At 38.0% G+C, this 25,140-nt stretch overlaps 1 protein-coding gene across 1 annotated transcript in view; it reads right to left on the reverse strand.

The window, feature by feature from the left end:
- The window catches only part of NDUFV2 (NADH:ubiquinone oxidoreductase core subunit V2), a 36,069-nt gene extending 12,214 nt beyond the window's left edge, over window positions 1-23,855 (reverse strand). The window contains exons 1-5 of the mRNA XM_046024170.1: window positions 23,724-23,855; window positions 6,166-6,231; window positions 4,335-4,397; window positions 4,132-4,248; window positions 176-344 (exon numbers count right to left, since the gene is read on the reverse strand). Of these exons, the coding sequence (XP_045880126.1) occupies window positions 176-344; window positions 4,132-4,248; window positions 4,335-4,397; window positions 6,166-6,231; window positions 23,724-23,777 (469 nt within the window). The 5' untranslated portion in view covers window positions 23,778-23,855. The remainder of the gene's footprint in view (window positions 1-175; window positions 345-4,131; window positions 4,249-4,334; window positions 4,398-6,165; window positions 6,232-23,723) is intronic.
- Between the last annotated feature and the right edge of the window lie 1,285 nt (window positions 23,856-25,140).

Here is a 25,140-nt window from a genome sequence, read left to right on the forward strand (position 1 = left end):
ATACAAATTAAGAACAAATAAAGGCGGGCAACTATGGTAAGACAAAAATTTACTGGTGAAGTACAGATCAGATGCAGTAAGATGGCAAACATTGGAAAACTCAGGTAGAAATGGGTCAAATCTAGAAAGACAATCCTGTTTTTCATAAAAGGTATAAATATAATGTGTCCAATACCAAGTTTTTTCTGAATGGCCTCCAGTATGCTGTCAGAGTTTCGAAGCATGCAAGGTGTAGTAGTGCAGACCTGAATGTGATACTTTCCAACTGGCTTTCGATTATACATTGTATAAAAAGTTGCTACTTCATATACTCTCATTGGAGGTACTTGTAAAACTTCTGCAACCTAAAATAATAGGAAATTTTAAATAATTACAATGTTTACTAATTGAGATTTAGGTATATTTTAAAGAGCATAATTTCAACTTGGTAAAAATGTGAAACTTCGTAAGGAGGAAATATACCTGTATTTGGTATTTGGAGGTTTAAGTCCCTCTATACTTCAGGTGCACAGAGCCCACAAGCTAATGGTGACAACACCTCCTTTACTTTACCCCATGCCTGGTCTCTGCAAAACGATCTTCTTTTTCTCTAAATCTATAAGTCTTCCACTGTTAAAAATTTCTACTTGGATCATTTCAACTCTCATATTTTATAATCTGAAATTTCTAAATGGCAAAATTTGATGACCAAGCCCCAATAAATTAAATATTTTTATTTTTTCAACCCTTCACCAATTTTTCAAAAAGACTTGATGTTACTGGGATGTACGCTGCATGCAAGGGGTATGGCAACACAAAAAAAGGGGCGAGAATCAAAGCTCACCTATTAGCCTATACTGATTTACATATCTACACACTTTATATGCACACAAATCACATACACAACATGTACGTAACTCTCCAGAACAATCCAAAACACTTCTTCTATTTCAAATCACAACACTCTACAAAAATCTCATGGATTAGTACTTCCCAACCCATCACATCAAGGTATTTATAGTAAATATTTCTTTGGACAGAGTGGAGTTCAGGACCAAGGGAATCATTATCTGAGCACAACTCTTTTGATCAGGCCAAGTCTATTAAGGAAAACCAGGTCTTTTTTTTTTTAGCTGTTTCCTAGGTACAGTCCACACAGAGTCTATCATGACTATCAACCTGGCTACAACCTTCCAGGTGACCTAACATCATTAATCTATCAGGTTGTAAGATCTGATGTCTGGCATTCTTAAAAATTATCCACATTTCCATGTTTTGACATGAAAGATGAGTTTGTTAAATGACATTTCAATGACAAATATGTTGAACTTTCTCATAGTAGAATAGATTCTAAAGGATATATATTCTCAAAAGACATCTAACCTTGGCTCACTTGTGAAAGATAAGTGGCTGTGCTAAATTTAATTTGGTGATACTAAACCAGGCATGTACCTCTAAATCTGGGAGTCCTCTCAAAACACACATGCTGGAGCCAGAAAATACACATGCTGGAGCTCTACCACTGATGCCGAACTTGAAAAAGCTCCCCTGGGGATGCTACTGTATCCTCTCTACACCTTAGTAATGATTAAGGAACTAATATGTGAGCTTCTGGATATTGTTCTGGTTTTAAGGCTGGGTTCTCCTTTGGGGAGAGGGAAGTCACAGAAACAGTAACATTGAAAGTCTCAAATATAAAAATGGAATCTTTTTTTTTTTTTTTTTTTAAAGATTTTATTTATTTATTTGACGGAGAGAGAGATCACAAGCAGGCAGAGAGGCAGGCAGAGAGAGAGGAGGAAGCAGGCTCCCTGTGGAGCAGAGAGCCTGATGCGGGGCTCGATCCCAGGACCCTGAGATCATGACCTGAGCCGAAGGCAGCGGCTTAATCCACTGAGCCACCCAGGCGCCCTTAAAAATGGAATCTTGATTCTATTCTCTATACACTATTTCCTGTCTCTGACACATACACATTCAATTCTAAAGAGAACAGGACAATATTTGTGAAACATTTTCACATTGGTTGTCATTTATTTTATTTCATTCTGTTAAGCTTACCATTCAGCAAGACTTCTAACACATTTGCCATTATTAAGGACATGAATTTGGGGGACACGTCTTGCTCATTCAACAGCGTGTGCAACTCTTGATTTCAGAGTTGTAAGTTCAAGCCCCATGTTGGGTATAGAGATTATTAAAAAAAATAAATAAAATCTTTAAAAACATAAATTTTTGCAGGGAAAGAAAGTACTTATAAATAGAAACATACCTAAACCGTTATTTAGCAAGTTTGCTATTATAATACAAAAAACAATGTTAAGTAATTTAGAAAACACCCAAAGGGTTGTGTGATTTAATATTTTACTAAGTATAATACCAATCAAACTTGCTTTGTATCGTTTTCAGTCAATAATAATAATAATGGTCCATAACCATGTTAGAGTACTATCCAAAGCAAATTAAGAGACATGAACAAAATTTAAAATCTTCCTATGGCATTCCATTAGATCAACTGAAGACATTCCTATTTTTTTTTTTAAGATTTATTTATTTGACAGAGAGAGATCACAAGTAGGCATAGAGGCAGGCAGAGAGCAAGAGGGGGAAGCAGGTTCCCTGCCCGCTGAGCAGAGAGCCTGATAGCGGGCTCGATCCCAGGACCCTGAGACCATGTTCCGAACTGAAGGCAGACGCCCAACCCGCTGAGCCACCCAGGCACCCAGACATTCCTATTCTTTAAGAAAGATGATAATGGTCTAGCCTAATAGACCAAATAAAAATTTAAAAGTGAAAAAGAGAAATGAAGTATAGAAGAATCTCTGCAATAGTCAGTCAAGTAGGAAATGCACTGAATTGAAAATGGTCCTGTCCCGTCCCAACTCTATCACTTAGGAATCATAACATAGTAATTTCAAGAGATCTATCCTAGTTCAAAATCTTCACTGCAGATGAGGAAGGAAGTCCACAGAAAAACCACATCTCTTAGCTCAAAGACAAATGTATTTTCCATTATATCACACTAGCTTATTATCTGTGTGATTCTCGTAAGAATCACATGATTTTGAGGGGCACCTGGGTGGCTCAGTGGGTTAAGCCTCTGCCTTTAGCCCAGGACATGATCTCAGGGTCGTTGGATTGAGATGGGGCTACATGAGGCTCTCTGCTCAGCAGAGAACCTGCTTCCCCCACCCCCACCTGCCTCTCTGCCTACTTACGATCTCTCTGTGTAAAATAAATAAATAAAATCTTTAAAAAAAAAAAAAATCATGTGATTTTGTATGCCCCTTCATAAACTATACCCTGCAACATAACACCACAAAAATATAGTTGTATTAATATAATATGAATAAATGTGAAATGTGGATTACTACTGAAACCACAATTAGAAAAAAATGAGTCTTAAAAATATGTATGAATAGACTAACCTTTAAATGGGTCACCCATACCATTTCTGTATGTTGCTGATTATCAAGTCTAGGGTACCATCAAATACTATATATTATATAAATTTTGTTAAAGGCTATAGCCAAAGATGCAAAATAATATAAAGATTCGTATTAACTGTGAGAAGATCCTTTTCTCCATCATTTGTGTTTAAACAGCACATTAATTTTCAGAATACCTTGACAGCAAATAATACACATGCAGAATCTTTTATCTTTATTATGGCCATTTCTTTCAAAAAGGGAAAAAAGAGGGGCGCCTGGGTGGCTCAGTGGGTTAAGCCTCTGCCTTCGGCTCAGGTCACAATTTCAGGGTCCTGGGATCAGCCCCGAGTGGGGCTCTCTGCTCAGTGGGGAGCCTGCTTCCCTCCCCCTCAGGCTCTGCCTGCCTCTCTGCCTACTTGTGATCTCTGTCTGTCAAATAAATGAATGAAAATCTTAAAAAAAGAAAAAAAAAGGGAAAAAAGAGAAAACTACTTTCACTATAATGCCTTTACTATTTCCTGCAAGGATAAAAAGCTCTACCTTTTCAGTTCTCCACATTATTAAGAGAACCAACAAAAACACAAATTTGAGGAAACATAAATGATTAAAAGCCTCAAATTCCTAGATTCTGACAGTAAAAACCATAAGAGGAATTTCTACGTAAGGAAGAAATTCATACACAGTCTCTCCTCTTTTCAAACTAAGGTAAAAATGAATTTGGTACCTTGTTCATAGCTGAGATGGGCAGCCATCCATTCTGTCTTTGGGCTAAATCCAGCACTGGGAGCACAGCTGCTGCTTTATGTCCTTCTGGATAGTTTTTTACAATTGCCTCTATCCTCTGTATCAAAGAAAAAGCACATGTTTTAGTATATCTGGAAGATATTAAATAGTTTATAATTAATTATATTGTTAACTTAGTCATACCTTATAGTTTTCTGGCGTGAAATCAAATGGAGTATCTGGGTTATTCTCAGGAGTATCTCTGTGCTATATAAAGGGAAAAAATGTTTTCCAGAATTATCAAAACTCCCTCAGAACAGCTTTGTATATTACTATACTACTACTGATCACTTAATCTCTTCACTTTAATTCCGACATTATATAATCTATCCATGCATCAAAAAGGACTAATTATTAAATACACTTTAATGAATATGATTAACAAAGTAATGTTAACAGAATTCAAAATTTCAGGTAAGTTTTAGAAATCACTCTTTAATAATTAAGAGAAGTAGCTTTAGGACCAAATCCAAAAACTTATTAGAGAACAGGATTTTCTAGTGTAATTACTAAAAAAAAAAAAACCCAAAAGACTTGGAAAATTAAGACACAAAATTTTGAGTACACATATAACAGGCATTGTTCCAAAAGAGTGTGTATCAAATTATCAAAAGGACCCACTACTTTAGGAAGGTACAAAAACACCATTTCTTCACCACATAACAAAAACTAGCCAATGGCAAGCTTTATTTCTTCTCCAAAAAGAACAGGCCCTCTTCAAAAACTGACAAGAAATGGCATGTAAACAGGAAATCAAATGAGTCACACTGAGATTAACACTTACATCAATTAATGTTTAGTATGTTCGGTGAACACAGAACTGAATACCTCAATATGTTAACTCTTAAAGTGCTGCTTTTTCAACAACATAAAAGAAAAGAAAATGGAAACTTTGGACAATGATCTGAAGTATGTGGCAAATTCAACACTTTTAGACAAACATGAAAAAATATAAAGCAGGAAACTACACAATAGTATGGCTAACTCATTTATTAAGATTCATCCTGGAGGGGCGCCTGGGTGGCTCAGTGGGTTAAGCTGCTGCCTTCGGCTCAGGTCATGATCCCAGGGTCCTGGGATGAGTCCCGCATCCGGCTCTCTGCTCAGCGGGGAGCCTGCTTCTACCCTGCTCCCTCTCTCTCTGCCTGCTTGTGATCTCTGTCTGTCAAATGAATAAGTAAAATCTAAAAAAAAAAAAAAAGATTCATCCTGGAAATAACTCAGTTAACAAAACTGAACTACTAACTCTGAATCATCCTACAAGTCCACTAAATTGCCTTTTAACAACACCAGATGAATCCCTGATAACTGCATCTTATCACAGAAAGAGATACATTTTCTTATCTCTGAATTGTACAATTAAGCTAGGGAGTTCATGGACCTCCACCTGTAGTTAAACCCTAAAAACCTAAAATATAAAGGAACTACTAATGTATTCACTGTATCACTAAGATCTAGGAGTTTGTTTTTTTTTTTTAAGATTTTATTTATTTATTTGACAGAGAGAGATCACAAGTAGGCAGAGAGGCAAGCAGAGAGAGTGAGAGGGAAGCAGGCTCCCTGCCGAGCAGAGAGCCCGATGCGGGACTCGATCCCAGGACCCTGAGATCATGACCTGAGCCGAAGGCAGTGGCCTAAACCACTGAGCCACCCAGGCGCCCCCAGGAGTTTTAAACTAGTATTTTGGGATTCCCCAAATTACAGCATTTTTAAGAACCCAAAGTGAGACTAGATCAGTTTAGGGCTCATGGTAATTTCACCAAAAAATATTCTAAATTCAGGGCTACCCTGGTGTCAATTTAAACTCAAGAGGTTCAACTGGAATCACACATCTTTTGAAATTTAATGAATTCAATTAGCTATATTTAAATCACCACAATGAGACATTGGTGTTTAAGATATTTTGGATTGTTAAAACAGTTTTACCCAAATTTCCAAGTCTTTCCATTCTGAAGAAACAGGAATAATTACTTACCACAAATAAGGCTCCACCAGCTCCATTTTGTACAGCTGTCTTATGTAAATTCCTTATATGTCTCCCCTAAAATTTTAAGAAAATTTAGCAAATCGTTAAGCCTTAAGAAATTTTTCTTAAATTTTTAAGATCTGTGTCAACTTATATAAGTAAAAGATCTTAGGAGATATGGCTCACTGTGCTATACCTTGCCCATCTCTATTTTGGGAGAGGTATAAGGAAATGGAAATCCAAGGTAAGGTATTATAATACTTGGTATTAAGGAAACACACGAGTCCATGGAAGAACCAGGTCCACGGCCCGTATCTCCCAAGTTATGTACCCTTTTCTACGACACTCTTGTCAGCATGCATTAGGAGAGCTGATATTCCATTAATTTGTGGCCTTTCACTTTTTCCTGAATCAAGCTGGATGCCAGCATTCATTTAATTAATGTGGGCTTTCATAAACATGTTTTCATTCTGTACAAATGAGTCATATACTCTGCACAAACGAGTCAAGGATAGCCCCCTTTTCAATTCTTTACTGAATTAGTTTAAAAACTCCAGCCATAATGTTTCAGAAAGCTGCTTATGCTGCTATGCATTGACCACAGTCAGTTGTTATAGAAGGAATCCATTTGATTACTTCTGTTCCATTTTACTTCTCTTTGCCCTATTGCTCCCCACCTCCAACACCCTTACCATCCTCCCTGCCACCACTAAAAGCAATTCAGCCACTATTCAGAAATCCTCTGATTTCTGAGTTCTACTAATCACCAATGGCAGAACACTGGATTAAACCAAGCATGGAACTAGTGAAAGCTGGAAAATTCAGAGAAAGCAAATATAATAGAGAAGTAAAAGCAGTGATACAATCATGCATTTAACTTTTCCCTAGATCCAAATATTTCAGTTGAGGAAGTTTATGTAAACACTTGTTTAATTAACAAGAAAGGATCGAAATACAGAATGTGGCACATACAGAATGGCTAAAATTAACAAGTCAGGAAATGACAGATGTTGGCGAGGATGCAGAGAAAGAGGAGCCCACTTACACTGTTGGTGGGAATGCAAGCTTGTGCTGCCACTCTGGAAAACAGTATGGAGGTTCCTCCAAAAGTTGAAAATAGAGCTACCCTATGACCCAGCAATCACACTACTGGGTATTTACCCCAAAAATACATATGTAGTGATCCAAAGGGGTACCTGCACCCCAATGTTTATAGCAGCAATGTCCACAGTAGCCGAACTATGGAAAGAATTTAGATGCACATCAACAGAGGAATGTATAAAGATGAAGTGTGTGTGTACACACACACACACACACACACACAATGGAATACTACTCAGCCCTTAAACAAAAATGAAATCTTGACACTGGCAAGGACAAGGATTGAACTCTACAGAAGATACTACACTAAGTGAAAGAAGTCAATCAGAGAAAGACAATTACCATATGATCTCATTCATATGTGGAATTTAAGAAACAAAACAGAGGATCATAAGGGAAGGGAGGGAAAAATAAAACAAGACAAAGTCACAGGGATGCCTGGGTGGCTCAGTGGGTTAAGTCTCTGCCTTTGGCTCAGGTTATGATCTCAGGGTCCTGGGATCGAGCCCCACATCAGGCTCTCTGCTCAGTGAGGAGCCTGCTTCCCCCTCTCTCTCTGCCTGCCTCTCTGCCTACTTGTGATCTCTCTCTGCCAAATAAATAAATGAAATCTTAAAAAAAAAAAAAAAAGACAAAATCACAGACAGACAAACCATATGAGACTCTTAATCATAGGAAACAAACTGAGGACTGCTGGAGGGGAGGAGGTTGGAGAAATACAGTAACCAGATAATGGACATTAAGGAAGGCACTTGATATAATGAGCACTGGGTATTATTTAAGACTGATGAATAACTGAACTCTACCTCTGGAACTAATAATACACTATTTGTTAATTAATTGACTTTAAACTTAAAACACTTTTAAAAAAAGAATGTGGGACATAGGTAAAAAAAAAAATACAGGGTAGGGGCGCCTGGGTGGCTCAGTGGGTTAAAGCCTCTGCCTTTGGCTCAGGTCATGATCCCAGGGTCCAGGGATGGGGCCCCACATCAGGCTCTCTGCTCCGCGGGGAACCTGCTTCCTCCTCTCTCTCTGCCTGCCTCTCTGTTGTGATTTCTCTCTGTCAAATAAATAAAATATTAAAAAAAAAATACAAGGTAAATATCAGTTTTAGGATAACGGGGGCAGGGCAGAGAGAATTTGTTAAGTACACAGGGGGCTGCAACTCTGGTTGTTTTTGTTTTCTTTCTTGGGCAGCAAAAGGAACACAGTGATTATATTTTTTGCATCTTAAAACACATAAAAACTTAAAAGAAAAAAAATAAAACACATCAAGGAGATTATGTTCTTATACTTTTATTCAAATTCTCCCAAACTGCTTCAGGGTCAATCTATGAATTAAATACAAGATTAAACTTAAACCCCTGATATGCCTGTCCAGAACACAGACTGAGATAAACATAAAACTAAACATAAAACTAAGGCCATAGTTCCCAACTAATGTTAAAAAAAAAAACAAACCACCACCAGCATAAAGCTTTGAAAAATTAACTGAAACTAAAATTTAGAAGATAGTCCCTGCCATCACTTTAGCGGAGATTTTTTTTAATCAAAGAACAATTTTTACTGAGTAACACTAGTGAATTACTTAACTAATTCTGAGAAGAAATAAAAGATTTCATAATAAAAAATTAAGAGAACAGAAAGCATTCAGTGTCCTCTTTTCCTAACTTCTGAACCCAAATATTTTGTTTACTTTACTAGCTCTTTACCCAAACCCTTCAGGGTAGGTTGTCCTTAGGGCTCAGCTGTGTCCTAGGTTCTTTTCTCCACAGAATTTTTTGCCCCTTAGAGCTTATTCATTCTCATATGTTTAACTCCATGCTGATGACTCCTGGATCTTTTACATATTTGATGACAAAAAATAAACAGCTTGAAAAGATCATAAACACATAGAAATCAATGAGAAAAATGAATTAATATGAACAAAGAAGTCACAATATAACTGCTAATTAACTAGTAATTTAAAACATGCATGTGATCATCAAGACAGCATGGTACTGGCACAAAACAGACACATAGATCAATGGAACAGAAGAGAGAACCTAGAAATGGACCCTCAATTCTAGGTCAACTAATCTTCAAGAAATCAGGGAAGAATATCCAATGGAAAAAAGAACAGTTTCCTCAATAAATGGGCTGGGAAAATTGGACAACCACATGCAGAAGAATGAAACTGGATCATTCTCTTACACCATACACAAGGATAAACTCAAATGGATGAAAGACCTAAATGTGAGACAGGAATCCATCAAAATCCTAGAGGCGAACACAGGCAGTAACCTCTTCAACCTTGGCCACAATAACTTCCTGCAAGACATGTCTCTGGACGCCAGGGAAACAAAAGCAAAAATGAACTATTGGGACTTCATCAAGATAAAAAGCTTCTGCATGGCAAAAGATAGTCAACAAAACTAAAAGGCAACCTACAGAATGGGAAAAGATATTTGCAAATGACATAACAGATAAAGGGCTGGTATCCAAGATCTATAAAGAACTTACCAAACTCAACACCCAAAAAACAAATAACCCAGTCAAGGAATGGGCAGAAGACATGAACAGACACTTCTCCAAATACATATAAATGGCCAAAAAACACATGGGAAAATGCTCCACATCACTCAGCATCAGGGAAATACAAATTAAAACCACAATGAGGTACCGCCTCACACCAGTCAGAATGGCTAAAATGAACAAGACAAGGAACAACAAATGTTGGCGAGGATGTAGAGAAAGGGGAACCCTCTTACACTGTTGGCAGTACAGCCACCATGGAAAACAGTACGAAGGTTCCTCAAGAAGTTAAAAATAGAGCTATCCTCCAATCCAGTAATTGCACTACCAGGTATCTACCCCAAAGATACAGATGCAGTGCAGAGAAGGGGCACATGCACCCCAATGTTCAAAGCAGCAACGTCCACAACAGCCAAACTGTGGAAGGAGCCGAGATGCCCTCCAGCCAATGAATGGATAAACATGATGTGGTTTATATATACAATGAAATATCACTCAGCCATCAGAAAGGATGAATACCCACCATTTACACTGACATGGATGGAACTGGAGAGTATTATGCTAAGTGAAATAGGTCAGAGAAAGAATTATCATATGGTTTCACTCATATGTGGAATATAAGGAATAGTACAGAGGACACTGGGAGAAGGGAAGGAAAACTGAATGGGAAGAAATCAGAGAGGTAGACAAACCATGAGAGACTCCTGACTCTGGGAAACAAATGGGGGGTTGTGGAAAGTGAGGTGGGTGGGGGGAGTGGAGTAAGTGGGTGATGGGAATTAAGGAAGGCATGTGATGTGATGAGTTCTGTGTGGTAATATGCAAATAATGAATCACTGAACATGACATCAAAAACTAATGATGTATCATATGTTGGCTAATTCAATTTAAATTAAAAAAAAAATGCATGTTTAAAATTTTTTTTTTTTTAATATTTTATTTATTCGACAGAGAGAAATCGCAACTAGGCAGAGAGGCAGGCAGAGAGAGAGGAGGAATCAGGCTCTCCACGGAGCAGAGAGCCCGACGCGGGGCTCGATCCCAGGACCCCGGGACCACGACCTGAGCCGAAAGCAGAGGCCTTAACCCACTGAGCCACCCAGGTGCCCCATGTTTAAATGAGATAACATTTCCAGTTATCAAACTAGCGCTGAATTTTTTTTTTTTTAACGATAACAATTCTGGTGTATGTACGGAAGTAGGGATGCTTATACATTAGGTTAAAAACTGTTATACATTAGGTAAAAACTGCCTTTTAGGAGAGCAAACTGAAATGGTGTATGGACAGACTAAAGAAAGTTTCCATCTTTTAACTTATTAATTCTACTTCCAGACTTCTAAGTAACAGTATAAAATGATAAAGGTTTATACAGAAATATATTCTCTGTATTGTTACAGCAAAACACAAGCAACAAAAAGCCCAACACAGAAAGGTTTTTGTTATTTGCATATTTGAGAGAGAGTGTATGAGATTACAAACAGGCAGGAGGAGCAGAGGAACAGGCTCCCTGCTGAGCAGGAGCCTGATGCAGGCTGGATCCCAGGATCCTGGGATAACAACCTGAGCTGAAGACAGACCCTTAACTGACTGAGCCACACAGGAGCCCCCCAACACAGAAAAGTTGTAAATATTAATAGTTTCAACAAAAATCATATTATGTATTTTCTAAAAATGATGACACTGAAAGATGTATTTATGCCACAATCCTAACTGGAAAATATCAGGGTTAAATAAAACAAACAAAAAAGCATAAACTACCATCCTGATTATATTCAATAGAGACACTAATGAAAAGACTGGAAGGCCATAACAATTTAAAACGCTTATCTCTGTTATTACAATGTTAACAAGATTATAAGGGATTCCTATTTCCATATTGTTTCTTATATTTTTCTCTATTTTCCATGCTTCCTATGCAGCATGGATTAACTGACAAAAAACTTATTTAAAACAAAACATTCATCAGGGCGCCTGGGTGGCTCAGTCAGTTAAGCACACAACTCAACTTGAGCTCAAGACATGCCTCAGGATCCTGTGATAGAGTCCCAGGTGTTACTCCGCACTGGACAGGGAGTCTGCTTGAGGATTCTTTTCCTCTGCCCTTCCCCGCAGGCACACATACAATCTCTCTTTCAAATAAATAAATCTTTAAAAACAATAAAACATTCAATTACAAAATGAAACTTGCCACCTCTACTATTAATCCTTCCAACTTCCCTATGTATTATTCAAATTAAACACCACTAATCTCTTAAATTAAAATAGCTTCAGTTTTGGGTCAACATTTGATCCCTTCCTCACTATTTCAGTATCTGTCACGTAACTACTTAAAATAAAAAAATACAGAGATAATCTTGAAAATTGGTCTCTGGGGTGAGATAGCTATGTATTGGAAAGTCTGTTTCTGAGGCACTCTCTGGCTGACCTGTAACTCTGGATATGCACATGAGTTTAATACACACAGACACTTCTACCCAAATTATGTGTTTTAAAGTCCAAATCACTGAAAACAGAATACTGATTGAAAACAGAAAAAAACAGCTATGCCACAGAAAAAAATGCCGGAGTTTCAGATTTAAAAAAAAAATTTTTTTAACTAACATGTGATTTTACAAAAGCCACTTAATTTTTTTTAAGCCTCAGTTTCTATACCTATAAAACAGGGATGTTTACTTACTAGAGTGCTCTGAGGTTCAAATAATAAAGTTTCTCTGAAAGTACTATAAAACCTATTAAAGCATTATCACATTTGCTTAGCTGATATGAGGATAAAACAGTTATTAACTGAAAAATGGAAGATTTAAACAACTGCATTTTAAGAACTAAACAGATTTTTAAATTGCACTTTGTTAGCTGACTCTGTCACTGTCACAAAGAACAGATTAGTGACAGCTTCCTGAATTTCCACATAATTATTTTTATGATTTATATACACATAAGACCATCAATTTTTGAGGTGAAAGTATATTATAGATGGTTGAAAAATACTATCTCCTTTCTCATCACTGAACTTAACCTACAAATCTTTTTTCACTTCACTTGTGGGAGGAAAAAATAGTAGTGCTGGTAGGCAATTTTCCATAGGTGTGGGTTTCTGCAGCAGAGAGGAGGCACTAGTCACTGACAGCTTTTGTTCCAGACTGTCTTTTCAAGGATTTTTGTAGAGGGTATCTCCCTCTTGGGCAAATGGTGGGCAAGTTGTCTTGAAACTGGGGTTGGGTTCCTCAGTTGTGATGCCAAGCATTCACCCAGGTTGCTCCATGTCACTCCCATGGGATGTGAGGGTAAAGGAGAACCAACTCAAACAAGAAGCATGTGCTACCCTGCATGGCCAGAGTAATAAAGCCCTCTGTCTCTGACACAAGAGTCTCAGTCAGCATCCATGATACCAAAGCAGGTTAAACTGTTGGCTGGCAAATAGGGGTAAAATCCCAGAGCCTTCACAGTTCTTGACAACAAGATAAAAATCTACAAATATACCAGTCTGCATGTCCCACTAATTTTTCAAAATACAGAAAATGTTCTAAAATGGAGAATGAATACAGACATTTAGGAAAATGTTGTAAAATGGAGAATAAGTATAGAGGTATTACAAAAGAAACCAGTAACAGTGACTGTCTCTGAAGGGGATCAAGGATGTGCAGTGGGAAGGAAATTTACTCTTTAATATATGCAATACATTTAATGTATTCACCGTAATATAGATTCTGTACCCCATTTTTTAATAATTTTTTAAATTTTTAAATTTATTTTACACTTACTATGATATCCTTTCATACTGTTGGAATTTTTTGTCATGTGTATTACATTTCAATTTTTTTTAAGATTTATTTATTTGACAGAAAAGAGAGCATAAGCAGGGGAAGTGGGAGAGGGAGAAACAGGCTCCCCGCTGAGCAGGGAGCAAGACGTGGGGCTTGATCCCAGGACTCTGGGATCATGACCTGAGCTAAGTCAAACAGTTAACTGACTGAGCCACCCAGGCACCCCAACATTTCAATTTTTAAAAATTTAGTCCTTTCCCTTTAGTCCTTTTCTCTTTAGTCCTTTCCCTCTCTATCACTACTCCATTTCAGACATTATTCCAGGTTTGTGCATTACTCTACAGCTTTCTAGCGGACTCTTCCCTAGTCCAAATCATCTTGCCTAATGTCACCAAACTAAATGTTGAAATACTGTCTTTCTGACAGTGGAAAAGGACCAATACCAAATAGGTCAATTTCATCATTTCTAAAAGCCACATCTTCCACAGTTTAATGTCTCAGGAATTGAGATCTATCACTCGTACTTAATATTCCATAAACATACTATTTGCAGAAAGACAATATAGCCAAGTTGTTAAAAGCCCAGCTCCAGAGCCACTTTACTCATCTATAAAACTGTACTAACAACAGTACATATGTCATAGGATTGTTGTAAAGATTAAAAGAGATAATCTATGTAAAGTGTTTAATATGCTGCCTGGCATGTAGTAAGTACTATATTAGTGTTACCTATCATTATTATTATAGGAGTACTACCTGTCAGTCACTAAGCTTTTTACACATTATTTAGTTCTCACAACTTTCATGAAAGATAGCTATTATTTCCAGATTTAAATGAGTTATGAAAACTTCCCAAGATCATGTAACTAATTAGTGGTAGAGGTCACATTAGATCTTAGATGCTTACAAGGTTATGGCCTTATTATTAGCTATTTGAATGGAACTATTTGATGGTATCAGAGTTCTAGAAGTATAGAGTAGATCTAAGAAATCAAGCAGTTTAACGAAGAAAACCCTGGAATGCACCTACATATAGCGAGACAGATTAGAAATGAAAAGATCTGCCTCCTCCATTGGCTCACCATGTTCCCATTTACAGAGTATGCACATATGCCCTATATTTAAAACAAGCTATTTACTGGGGCGCCTAGGTGGCTCAGTCGTTAAACGTCTACTTTCAGCTGAGGTCATGATGTCAGGGTTCTGGGATGGAGCCCTCCACTGGGCTCCCTCCTCCACAGGAAGCCTGCTTCTCCCTCTCCCACGCCCCCTGCTTGTGTTCCTTCTCTCGTTGTGTCTCTCTCTGTCAAATAAATCTTAAACAAAACAAAACAAAACCTATTTACTGTGTTTTTTTTAAACCTTCTTCAAAAAAACAGTAATTGCCATGCTTCTGTTCCTATAGAAAACCTAATATATACATTAGCATAGCATTTGAGCAACTTAATTTCAATGTCTGAAGCCAGAACTACTTCAAAATAGTAGGAAAAAGGCTCAGATAATTTATCAAACAATGAACAAGGTAAATAGGGTAAACTGATAAATACTGGCCCTCATTGTTTCTCAACTGGCATGTTATTCATATCAAGTTAGCACATGGCCATTTGCAAAGCTGCCCTGTTTTTTCACATCTTTAAGAGCTTCACCTATTTTACATTCATTATAACATCCACATCAGACACTTGCAATAAAGGAATAAGATATGAAAAATCTGAATTAACATCTTTACACTACTTAATAAGCCATTTGAATTTAGTTCCACCTTCGAATTGAAGAGGCATTCCAGGACCAATTAGTGGTGTTGAACTGAAAATAAACAATTTGGCTGGGCTGGACTGATTTGAAGAGTAAGCGGAGTTTTCCCCCCTTGAAGTCTACTCTTTTCACCAAACTAGAGTCTAGTTTCTCACTAGACTCTAAAGTATCCATACATCAATGAATTCCATTTGAATTCAGTGAACTTCAATGAAAATTCAAGTAACTTTTTTTAAGCAGACAAGAATAATTTGACATACAGCACAGAATTAATAGTGGACTTCAATTCCATCTTATTCTTTTTGAGAGTGTTTCAGAAAGAAAGGAAATTTACAACAGGCAAATAATGGCAGTCTTCTTTGAATTCAACTTGAATGGCTCTGTGTTATGTACCTCAAGATACCTTTTTTCCCCCAGACTCCTCAAAAATCTACAGTTAGTTGTTATTATTTCCATTTTACTTTTAAATAAACTTGGGCTTAGAAACAGTAACTTGACCTATACCACACATTTAGTGACAGAGATGACGTCTGAGCCCAGGCCTTTCATATGTAAGTCATCTGCTCTATCAGCCCTTCTCTTTTCAATCATCATCTGCATTACCAATACTACTAGATCAAAATGACAAAAATTTAATTTTACATTCTTCCACCCACCCCCAAGAACAGAATCTTTCAAAGGCCCTACATTTGGTTTTTTTTTTTAGTTTCTTCTGTTGCTCAAACATTGACAGTATCCACTCTGCTCACCTTTCAGTTCTATCAGTTATTTGCACTATAAATGGCCACATTCAGCCAGACAAACTTCATAAAGGATAAGGAAGCTGCAAAAAACAAAACTGGCAGAGTCAGTAACCTAATTAGTCAGAAAGACAGGACTAAGGTCAAGCAATTGAAAATCGGTGTTTTCCTTTATGAATAACCGTTTCAGGCAAGGAATATACCTTCCACACTGCCCCCAAACATTTACAGACTAAATCTGTAATATATGTGTGCACCTGCAGAGGGGTCACAACTCACTTGTGAAACATGAGGTAAAGGGAAAGTGATACTGGCTCCCTCTCTACTTTCTTGCCATTGTTCACCAATTACCTACTTGCCTATTACCTACAGTCTCCCCCACTGCCAACTCAAGCAAAACCCATTTCCTTCAGCTGTCTAAAGACAAGCAGAGAAAACAAAAAGCTCCCCCAAGAGTCTTTCTGTATGATATTGAGTAGGTATTTCTACATTTTAAATAAGTTTTCAGTGCATTTTAGTTTAATGAAGTAGATGATGGCTGGGCTAATAGTAACTGTGATACCTACTTCAAGGATAGTGATAAATACAAGTGCTTACTCTACATCAGATATTATGCTATGAACATCATAAATACTGTAACTCATTTACTCCTCCCAGCAATTGTACCATATAGGTATTATCATCAATTCACTTTAGAGATGTGGCAACTAAGGCTCAAGGAACAAAGGAAAAAAATTTTCCTAGATGGCAGCGCTAAATAAATGAAAAGCCAAACATAGATTTGCCTTACTTGAACCTAAACTTTGCCTTAACCACTAAAATTGTTTTGTTATATTTTCAAATATACATGGGAGGGCTCTTACAATGTCTTCCAAATAAAGTTCCATCAATAATTTAACTAAAAATGTTAATTCAGATTAAAGAAATCTAAGTGATTTTTCTAGCACTGTAAGAGAATTAACAAGCAAAATTTGGCCGAATCATGTAACAGAAAAGTTACATAAAAAGCCCAGGTTTTACAGGAGCATTATAGATTAAAATGACTATATCAGTGGCAACAATATTGTCTATCCTAACGACAAATTAAACAAAGCACTCTTTATATATGTAAAATCCAATGTGGATACAAATACTCAGATGTTCTAAGGATAGGAGCACTTCATAGAAATGAAACATCCAAACATCATTTCAGTCAGCAGACCTAGGTTCATTCTCATCTTCACCAATTACAGTACTGTAACCTTGGGCAAGTTACTCTACCTCTCTGTACCTAGGTTTGCTCACCTATAAAATCAAAGCAGTATCTATTTTAAACTGTTAGAGATTAAATGAGATAAAGTATTTAGCATAGTATCAGCAAAAGTAGTTCTGTACTGGTCACTATCATTATTATTATCATTGGAACTTTAATCTATTATTGGAACTTTAACTGAACGCTAAAAACTCCAGTCGTCCATTATCTTTTCTTCTTGTGCTCCTAAAATGAAGTCAGGAGGCTTCAACATTCACAAAAACAGGTGAGACCCTAAATAATTACAAGCTGATTTTAAGAATGAACATTCATTTTCAAGTTCAAGTGATTTTAAGGCTTTTTAACTTAGGAGTGCCTGGGTGGCTCAGTAGTTAAGTGTCTGCCTTTGGCTTAGGTCACGTGGGATCAAGCCCTGCACCAAACCCTGCATCAAGCTCCGGGCTCAGCGACAAGCCTGCTTCTCCCACTCCCACTCCCCATGCTTCCCTCCCTCCCTCCCTCCCTCTCACTCTCTCTGTCAAATGAGTGAATAAAATCTTAAAAACAAAACAAACAAAAAAAACCTTTTAAAGAATTAACTGGTAAAGCTTAAGCACAATTTTTTTAACTTGAAAATCAAATAAATACAAACAAATGCTGTATAAATGTAAACTGTTTTGGTTTCTAGTCCTAAGGACTAATACTCAAATAAACATGTATTATTTAAAATTTAATAAACCTATGACCAGGAGGAGCTCAGTATGTGTATTTTTAAAGTATCATTGGAGATTCTTTTGATCAAGTTTGGGAATTACTGCTTTAGAGTATATGGTATCTATATCATAGCATGCAGGTGACAGATTTTGGTCTTCAAAACCTAAAGATGCAAAGAACAAGAAATGCTAGGCGATCTTTTCCAATCCAGAATCTTTGGAAGTACTGAAGAATATTAAGGAGTATTTACTGAGTGATAATGAAGAACTTCCTTCTCCATTATTTCAAAACAGCAAGGATATGTACTACATATTGCTATAAATGTAGCCATCTGAACATTACCTTTTCCAAACTGTGTAGTTTTTTTCATGGTACTATCATGATATTCCCTTACGAACAAAAGTGCACCCATCATGAGTTAAACTACTCCTCTTATCCCCTGTGCTCTCTTCCTTAAGTACCATGAAATCACTTCCCTAGTCTCTGCTCACAGTAACAAACCCTTGTACTATTATAGCACCTATTAAATTTAAATCTTCACTATATGTAATCAATTTCCTTCAGTAAACTTGGGCGACTTAGAAAGTGGTTAAAAGGAAAACAAACAAACAAATGGAACTTGTAAACAAACCCAGTTCAGATTCCTACTACTGTGTAATTTGGGACATATTTGTCAGGGAATCTTAAGCTGTCTCACCTACAAAATGGGTAACATCCAGGAAAGTATCCTACATATAAGGCACTTTCCCTAACAACAAGGCAAAGTAAAAGTGTTTACACATGTTAAGTCTTTAGTGCTTGTTGAATGAAAAAAAAAAAAAATCCCTACAACTAGCTATGCTTCCTGACCTGACTCAAAGGTGAGTAGGTCAAGGTTTCTCAATGGAAAACCATACTGACATGGTCAATGAACCTATAATTTATCACCCAAAGTACTGGGCTGATATTAAACAATATCCAAAGAGAAGGGAAATTCAGCTTTTATATGTTTGAAATGGAGACTAAGTTCATATGTCCAATATAAACATCTGATTTGTTCATGTGTAGCAGTAGCCTGCTGAACCTCACTGAATAAATTAAAAATTTGCTCATTTTCTCTTTCCCCTTAAGTATTTAAGGCCATGGCAGGTGGAGTCAGGATGCTCAAAAATACCCACTTTCTAATCCTGGGGAACTGTAAACATATTAATATGCATAGCAAAAGAGAACTAAGATTGCAGATTGAATTAAGATTGCTAATCAGTTGACCTTAAAACAGGGAGATTTCTATTCTGTATTATCACGGTGGGTTCAAGACAATCAGAGCGCCTTTTAAATGGGGAAGAGGGAGCAAAAGAAAGGATAGGTCACAAAAATGAAGAAAGCAAAGTCAGTGCAGTGAGAGCTTAACCTGCCCTTGCTGGCTTTGAAGATGGAAGAAAGGGGCCCTGAGCTAACAAATAAGGACAGCTTTTTCTAGAAGCTGGAGAAGCCAAGAAAACAGACTGTTCCCTACAGTATTCCAGTAGCTCTGCCAACACCTTGATTTTAGCCCAGTGGGACCCATGTTAAACTTTTAACTTACAGAATCATAAGACAAATATCTGTTATGTCACCAAGTGTGTGGTAATTTGTAAGAGTAACAATAGAAAACTAAAATAAATGCTTTAAAAAAACAAAAACAAAAAACTCCTTTAGAGTCCTTGAGCCGAAATGGAGATACCCTGGGACACTGCAAAATGAGGTTTAAGAACCTCTAATGGAAAGAGATAACACTTCATTCTACAAAACTTAACATTTAGAAAGAAAAATGCCACCACAGGAAGTTCCACTTGTAGAGTAGGGGAGTAGGTATTACCAGGCCAAACCACTAACAACTATAAACTCTGGACAAACTATTTTTTTAGAAAATCAAAAACCCAAAACACTTTCTGAAGGCACTGGAGGACAACCAAATGCTGACAGACACAAAAGGGGAGCCTATACTGAGATAAAGCCAATGACTTCTTTTGGTTTGTTTTATATTTTACATCTTTTGGCCTGAAGGCAGACCCCTGTAAGTCCTGGGCTTTGCAGCTAAAACCTCAAGAGAAAACCTGTAGCCTGAATGGCTTGAAGAACCACAGGACAGTTTGGGACAACCACAAGCATGGGAAAGTGGGAAATCCAAAAATAGGAAGAGCCAGAGAGTAGCCCCAAATTCTGTGGCTGACCCCAAACCATGCATACACATGTGGCCAACTCCAAGCAGCCCAGCTAAAAGAAGTGAACCAATATTTGAGATTCTGCTCAGAAGGGAGCTGGATTATAGTTTGAGTTCAATTGAGTTAAGAGCCCGCCACAACAACAAAAAAACACTAACAGAGGAATTAACAAAATCTAGATTTTCTATGACATACCGTTCACAATGTCCAGGATACAATCCAAAATTACTCAACATAAAACAACAACAAAACAGCCCATTTTCAAGGAAAAAAGACAATGGAGATTACTGAAGAACAATTTCAAAACTGCTAAACCCATGCTTAAGAACATTTAAAAAAAAAAAAATCTCCAAAAAACAAAAAAATGAAACAGAACTACAAAAAAGAACCAAAATTTTGAAGCTGAAAATACAATGTTTGAAAATGCCACAACTCCTTCACTCCTATTGACCTAAGCAGTGGCTTGGGAATGAGGCAGTGATGAGCTGCAAAGTGATGTCAACATTACAGAAAGCCATGGAAAATTATTGAAGAAGAGAAAAAGCCTATCCTGAGTTTGTAAATGCTCCACAATTCACTTTTTAGGCAATTCTTGATAATCACTACATAAGGTATTACTTTACTTTACAAAAAAGAAAAATGAGACTCCAAGAGATTAAGAAATATGGTTCCAAGTCATACAACTATTGTCTTGTAGGTACTTTTAAACAGTACTACATTATGGGTATTTTTAAAGCAATGATAAACTGAAGTCTGTAGCTAAAGAACTTGGCAGTTAGCTAATACAACAGAAATTATAACAAAATAAGCGATTTCTCTGGAAATGCAAATTGTTTCCTTAATGGTTTCTCTATGAGGAAAGGAACTTTATTAGTGGGACCTCTTACACTTCTCCTGATTTTCACTAGGTCATTCTAATATTCTATTTGAAAAAGGGCAGAAGGGCTTGGTTATATAAGTTATAGAACATCCTCACAATGGCATGCCACATAGCATTAAAAATGACAGTACAGATTCACTGATGACGAAAGCAGACCAAAAATGTTTTGTGAGGGGCGCCTGGGCGGCTCAGCCAGTTAAACGTCTGCCTTCCGCTCAGGTCATGATTCCAGGATCCTGGGATGGCTCCTGGGATCAAGCCCGCTATCGGGCTCCCTGTTCAGCGGGGAGCCTTTTTCTCTCTCTCCCTCTGCCTGCCACTCTGCTTGTGATCTCTCCCTCTGTGTGTCAAATAAATAAATGAAATCCTTAAAAAAAAAAAAAAAAAGTTTTGTGAGAAAGAGGCTACAAAACAATGTGAACAATACCGTCCAATTTTACAAAAAAAAAAAAAAATCCGTAAGTCCTGTTAATTAGAAACACAGAAAAGTTAACATTTTGGTAATTTTTTCTTTTCAGCTTATTCTGTGTGCTGTTCCTAATATTGTGTTTTTCCTATAATGCATTATTTGTATAATAAAATTAAGCTTCTAAATCAAACCATCATGCTGTACACCTTAAACTTCAGAGATCTGCCTTATTGCTCAATAAGAAAAAAAATGAACAACAAAAACTTAGACTTATTCATCAATTCTGCATTATTTATTGGGTACATACTACATATCAGGTAATATTTATACAAAGAAAAAACAGCTGCAGAAACTAACATAATTAGTTATGTTTATTAGTTATGATTGAAATTTTCTTCCACTACCTGAAAATTCTTTTCTATTGTTTAAACCGCTTTTCGAGATATACCTCTAATAACCCTATGCCTCAAAAACTGAAGAAGTTAAAATCTATCTGTACTCCGATTTTTATCCTTTCTACAGTAGACAAGATCTGATTCTCATCACCTTTCACCTGGGCTCTCCAGGAGTCTCATCTATTTAGTCTCCCAGCCTCTGGCTCTGATCAAATGTTATCCCCTCACTCCCACACAGCCATCTATTCAATATGGAGAAACATGACCCTGTCCCTCTGCTCCTTTAAAATCCTTCACTAGCTCAGCACTGCCTCTACGATAATGCCAAATTCATCCAAATTCTTCCGCAAGGCGCACGCAAGGAGCTCCAACATCTCGGCCCTGCCCACCTCTCTTAATTCATCTCTGGTTTTATCCTACTACCAACAGTGGAGTCCAGCAACACTGCTTGAGGCTTCTTATATGCACCAAGCTTTTCCCTGCCAACTATCAATAGCCTTTTCTTCTGCTGTCTTTTCCATCTATTATATTCTCTCCCATATATGAAACCTTATCACCAATTAGTACAGCCTCCAGGAAAAATTTTGCACCACTTTCAAACCAAACTGACCTTATTCGTAACTCTTTAACACTGTACTCTTACGCTGTATATTTACCTCAAAGTTTCTTTTACATGAGACAACTCCACAAGAACAGGGACTGTCTAAATCTGTTTATCTGTAATACGGAGAAATAACAATACCAACCTCATAAATGAGATTTAGAATGTAAACATTTAACACTGTGCTTGGCACATGTAAAGTATTCACCAAATGTTACCTATCATTATTATCCACATTGTTCCCTGCAGGCCAGCCGTGCATTAGGACCTCAAATGTTTATTGAAAGACTAAATTCTGCAAATTGGAATATTCCTCCCATTTTACGACTAAGAAAACTAAGTGAGAGGTATCACAGCCCAACGTCACAAATCAAGAAAAGGCAGCGAAACCACCACTCAAATTCAGGTCTAACTCTATAAAGCCCTGAACTATATATACTACTATGCACTATCTCCTTGTCTTCTAAGAACTGACTCAACCTTTCTATTTTACTGCTAGGGGGAAAAAGGAGGCTTCTTTCCAGTAAATGCTGTTATAATCGTCATTAATGGAGTTACCATTTCTAAGTTAACTTGAATGAGTGTTTCGACCTGAGATTCAATCTCCTTACCTAAAATAAGGACCTCAGAAGGCCATTCAAGCTCTTAAAATCCTTCTGGATGCAGTATTTGTGGGGGTGTTCTTTCAGAGTTAATATGATACGATTATTTACCGAACTTTTGCGATACGCAGAATACTTCACTAAATCAACCCCATTTCGCCTAAGGAAATGCTCTCCAAGCTTCCAACACGCAAGCCGGAGCCAACAATTTTAGAGTCCTCTCCAATGCGCTGCAACCTGACAGCAACAAGGTCACCAGGCTTGATCGGCAAGGTGCCTCCTCGGTGGGCTTGGGGGGCGGGGAGGAGGGGGTCTTAGAAACCTATCTGGCCAACGCAGGTCAGGCCTATGTTCCGCGCTAGGGCGAAATAGCAACAGACCGACCACCGGGCGGCCCCTCCTTCTTCCTCTCCTTGACCACATTAGGCGTAAACTTCCCAAACCTATGGGGGAGGCCACGCACCCCCTGCAGCTACGTCTGCGACCCTCCCCGGAGCTCCTCGGTCGCAGTGAAGCTGTGGCGGCCTCCCTGGGAAAGGGCGAAGGCCGCAGTGTCCTTGCCACCGCCTGGAGGCCGTCCAGGGCCCAGCGCTCTCGTTGCCCACCACAAAAAGAGACACCGAGAAAGATAAAAGGGCGGCGGCAGTGCCGGGGCTCATTCCGAACCTCCTTACCCACTGGGTCGTGAGACCAGCCGCCTTGGCCCGGAGCGCCGCGAAGAAGAACATGGCGGACCAAACCGTTGGCCTTTCCCTGCGGCACCAGGCGAGAATCCCGAGCGAACCTTGGGACGCACGGCGTGCGCGCTCCCGACCCCAGGCCTAGGGAGTCCGCGCTCGCCAGGTTGCGGCGGCGGGGGCGCGCGGAGGCTCGCGGGGGCTGCTGGGGCCCAGTGGGCGGAGATTTCCCCAGCCGATACAGGGCGAAGGCCAGCGAGGTCCGTAAAAGGCTGGGTCGCACAGGCTGTGGCTGGGGTCTCAACCTTGAAAGGAAGAGACAGTGAGCTGTTCCTTGGGCTTTTAGGGAATGTAACGCCAATCTGGATTTATGAGGTGAGCTTCCCCCCCGGAGAGCCTTCTAGGGATTTAACCACCTAGTTTTGTTTTTTTTTTTTTTTAATCGTGGTTACTTAAAAAATTCCCTTGTAACCTCTTGTAAATCATGTATTACAAGTTATATGAAGTTATATGAAGATGTAGAAGACTGTCACCGAGTAAGGTGACACTAAATGCCTTGTTTCCCATTCTTCTGCTTTAGAGATGTGTGCTGACATATTTAGGGGCGAAATAATATATCTGGAATTTGCTTCAGAATAATGGAAATGAAACAAGATTGGCCATGATTAATGACTGTCGAAGATGCGGTAGTTCTCCTGACTATTCTCAGTACTTTTGTACATGTTAGAAATTTTCCATAATAAAGCAAGAAAAAAACATCACTTCCTTCTTGATGGTTGTTTGGTCACCTCTGGAAATTCCAACAAGTATTTACTCAGTAACAGCTGTAATATGCACAGTGCTGTTTCCTGCTGTGTAGAGTTTACCAAGCACTTTACTGCCTCTTGATTTTTCCCTTCACTGCCTTCTTTTCTTGTGTGTCATGTCCTGTACCACCCTTCCTTTTGCCCATTTTCTTTGCTAAACTTATGAAAGATTTCTGGAACTTTCACAGCAGTATAGGGATTTTAAAATTTTATTCTTCATTAATTTAAAAACTCTGAAGTATTCCATTGCAACCACATATGAATCATATTTTACAAAGTATGAAATTCAAGTTACAAGAAGGCTCCCAGCCAGTGAGCTACAAACAGACACCAAATGCCTCCATTCCCATTTCTTTGCTTATCCCTTATATTAGTCTGTTTCTCCTAAATTGGTTTCACTATTTACATTTAAAAGAGAAAAATATTCTGGGTCTCCATGCGGATTTAAATTATTGTATTATAAGGGCAGCTGACTGGCTCAGTTATAGGAGCATGTGACTCAATCTCAGGAACATGAGTTTGAGTCCCACATTGGGTGTAGAGATTAGTAGAAAATAAATTTTAAAAAATCAAAAATTTGTTTTTAAAAATAAATAATTATTGTATTA

This window comes from Meles meles, chromosome 12, assembly GCF_922984935.1.
Source record: "Meles meles chromosome 12, mMelMel3.1 paternal haplotype, whole genome shotgun sequence".
Classification (NCBI taxonomy): Eukaryota; Metazoa; Chordata; class Mammalia; order Carnivora; family Mustelidae; genus Meles; species Meles meles.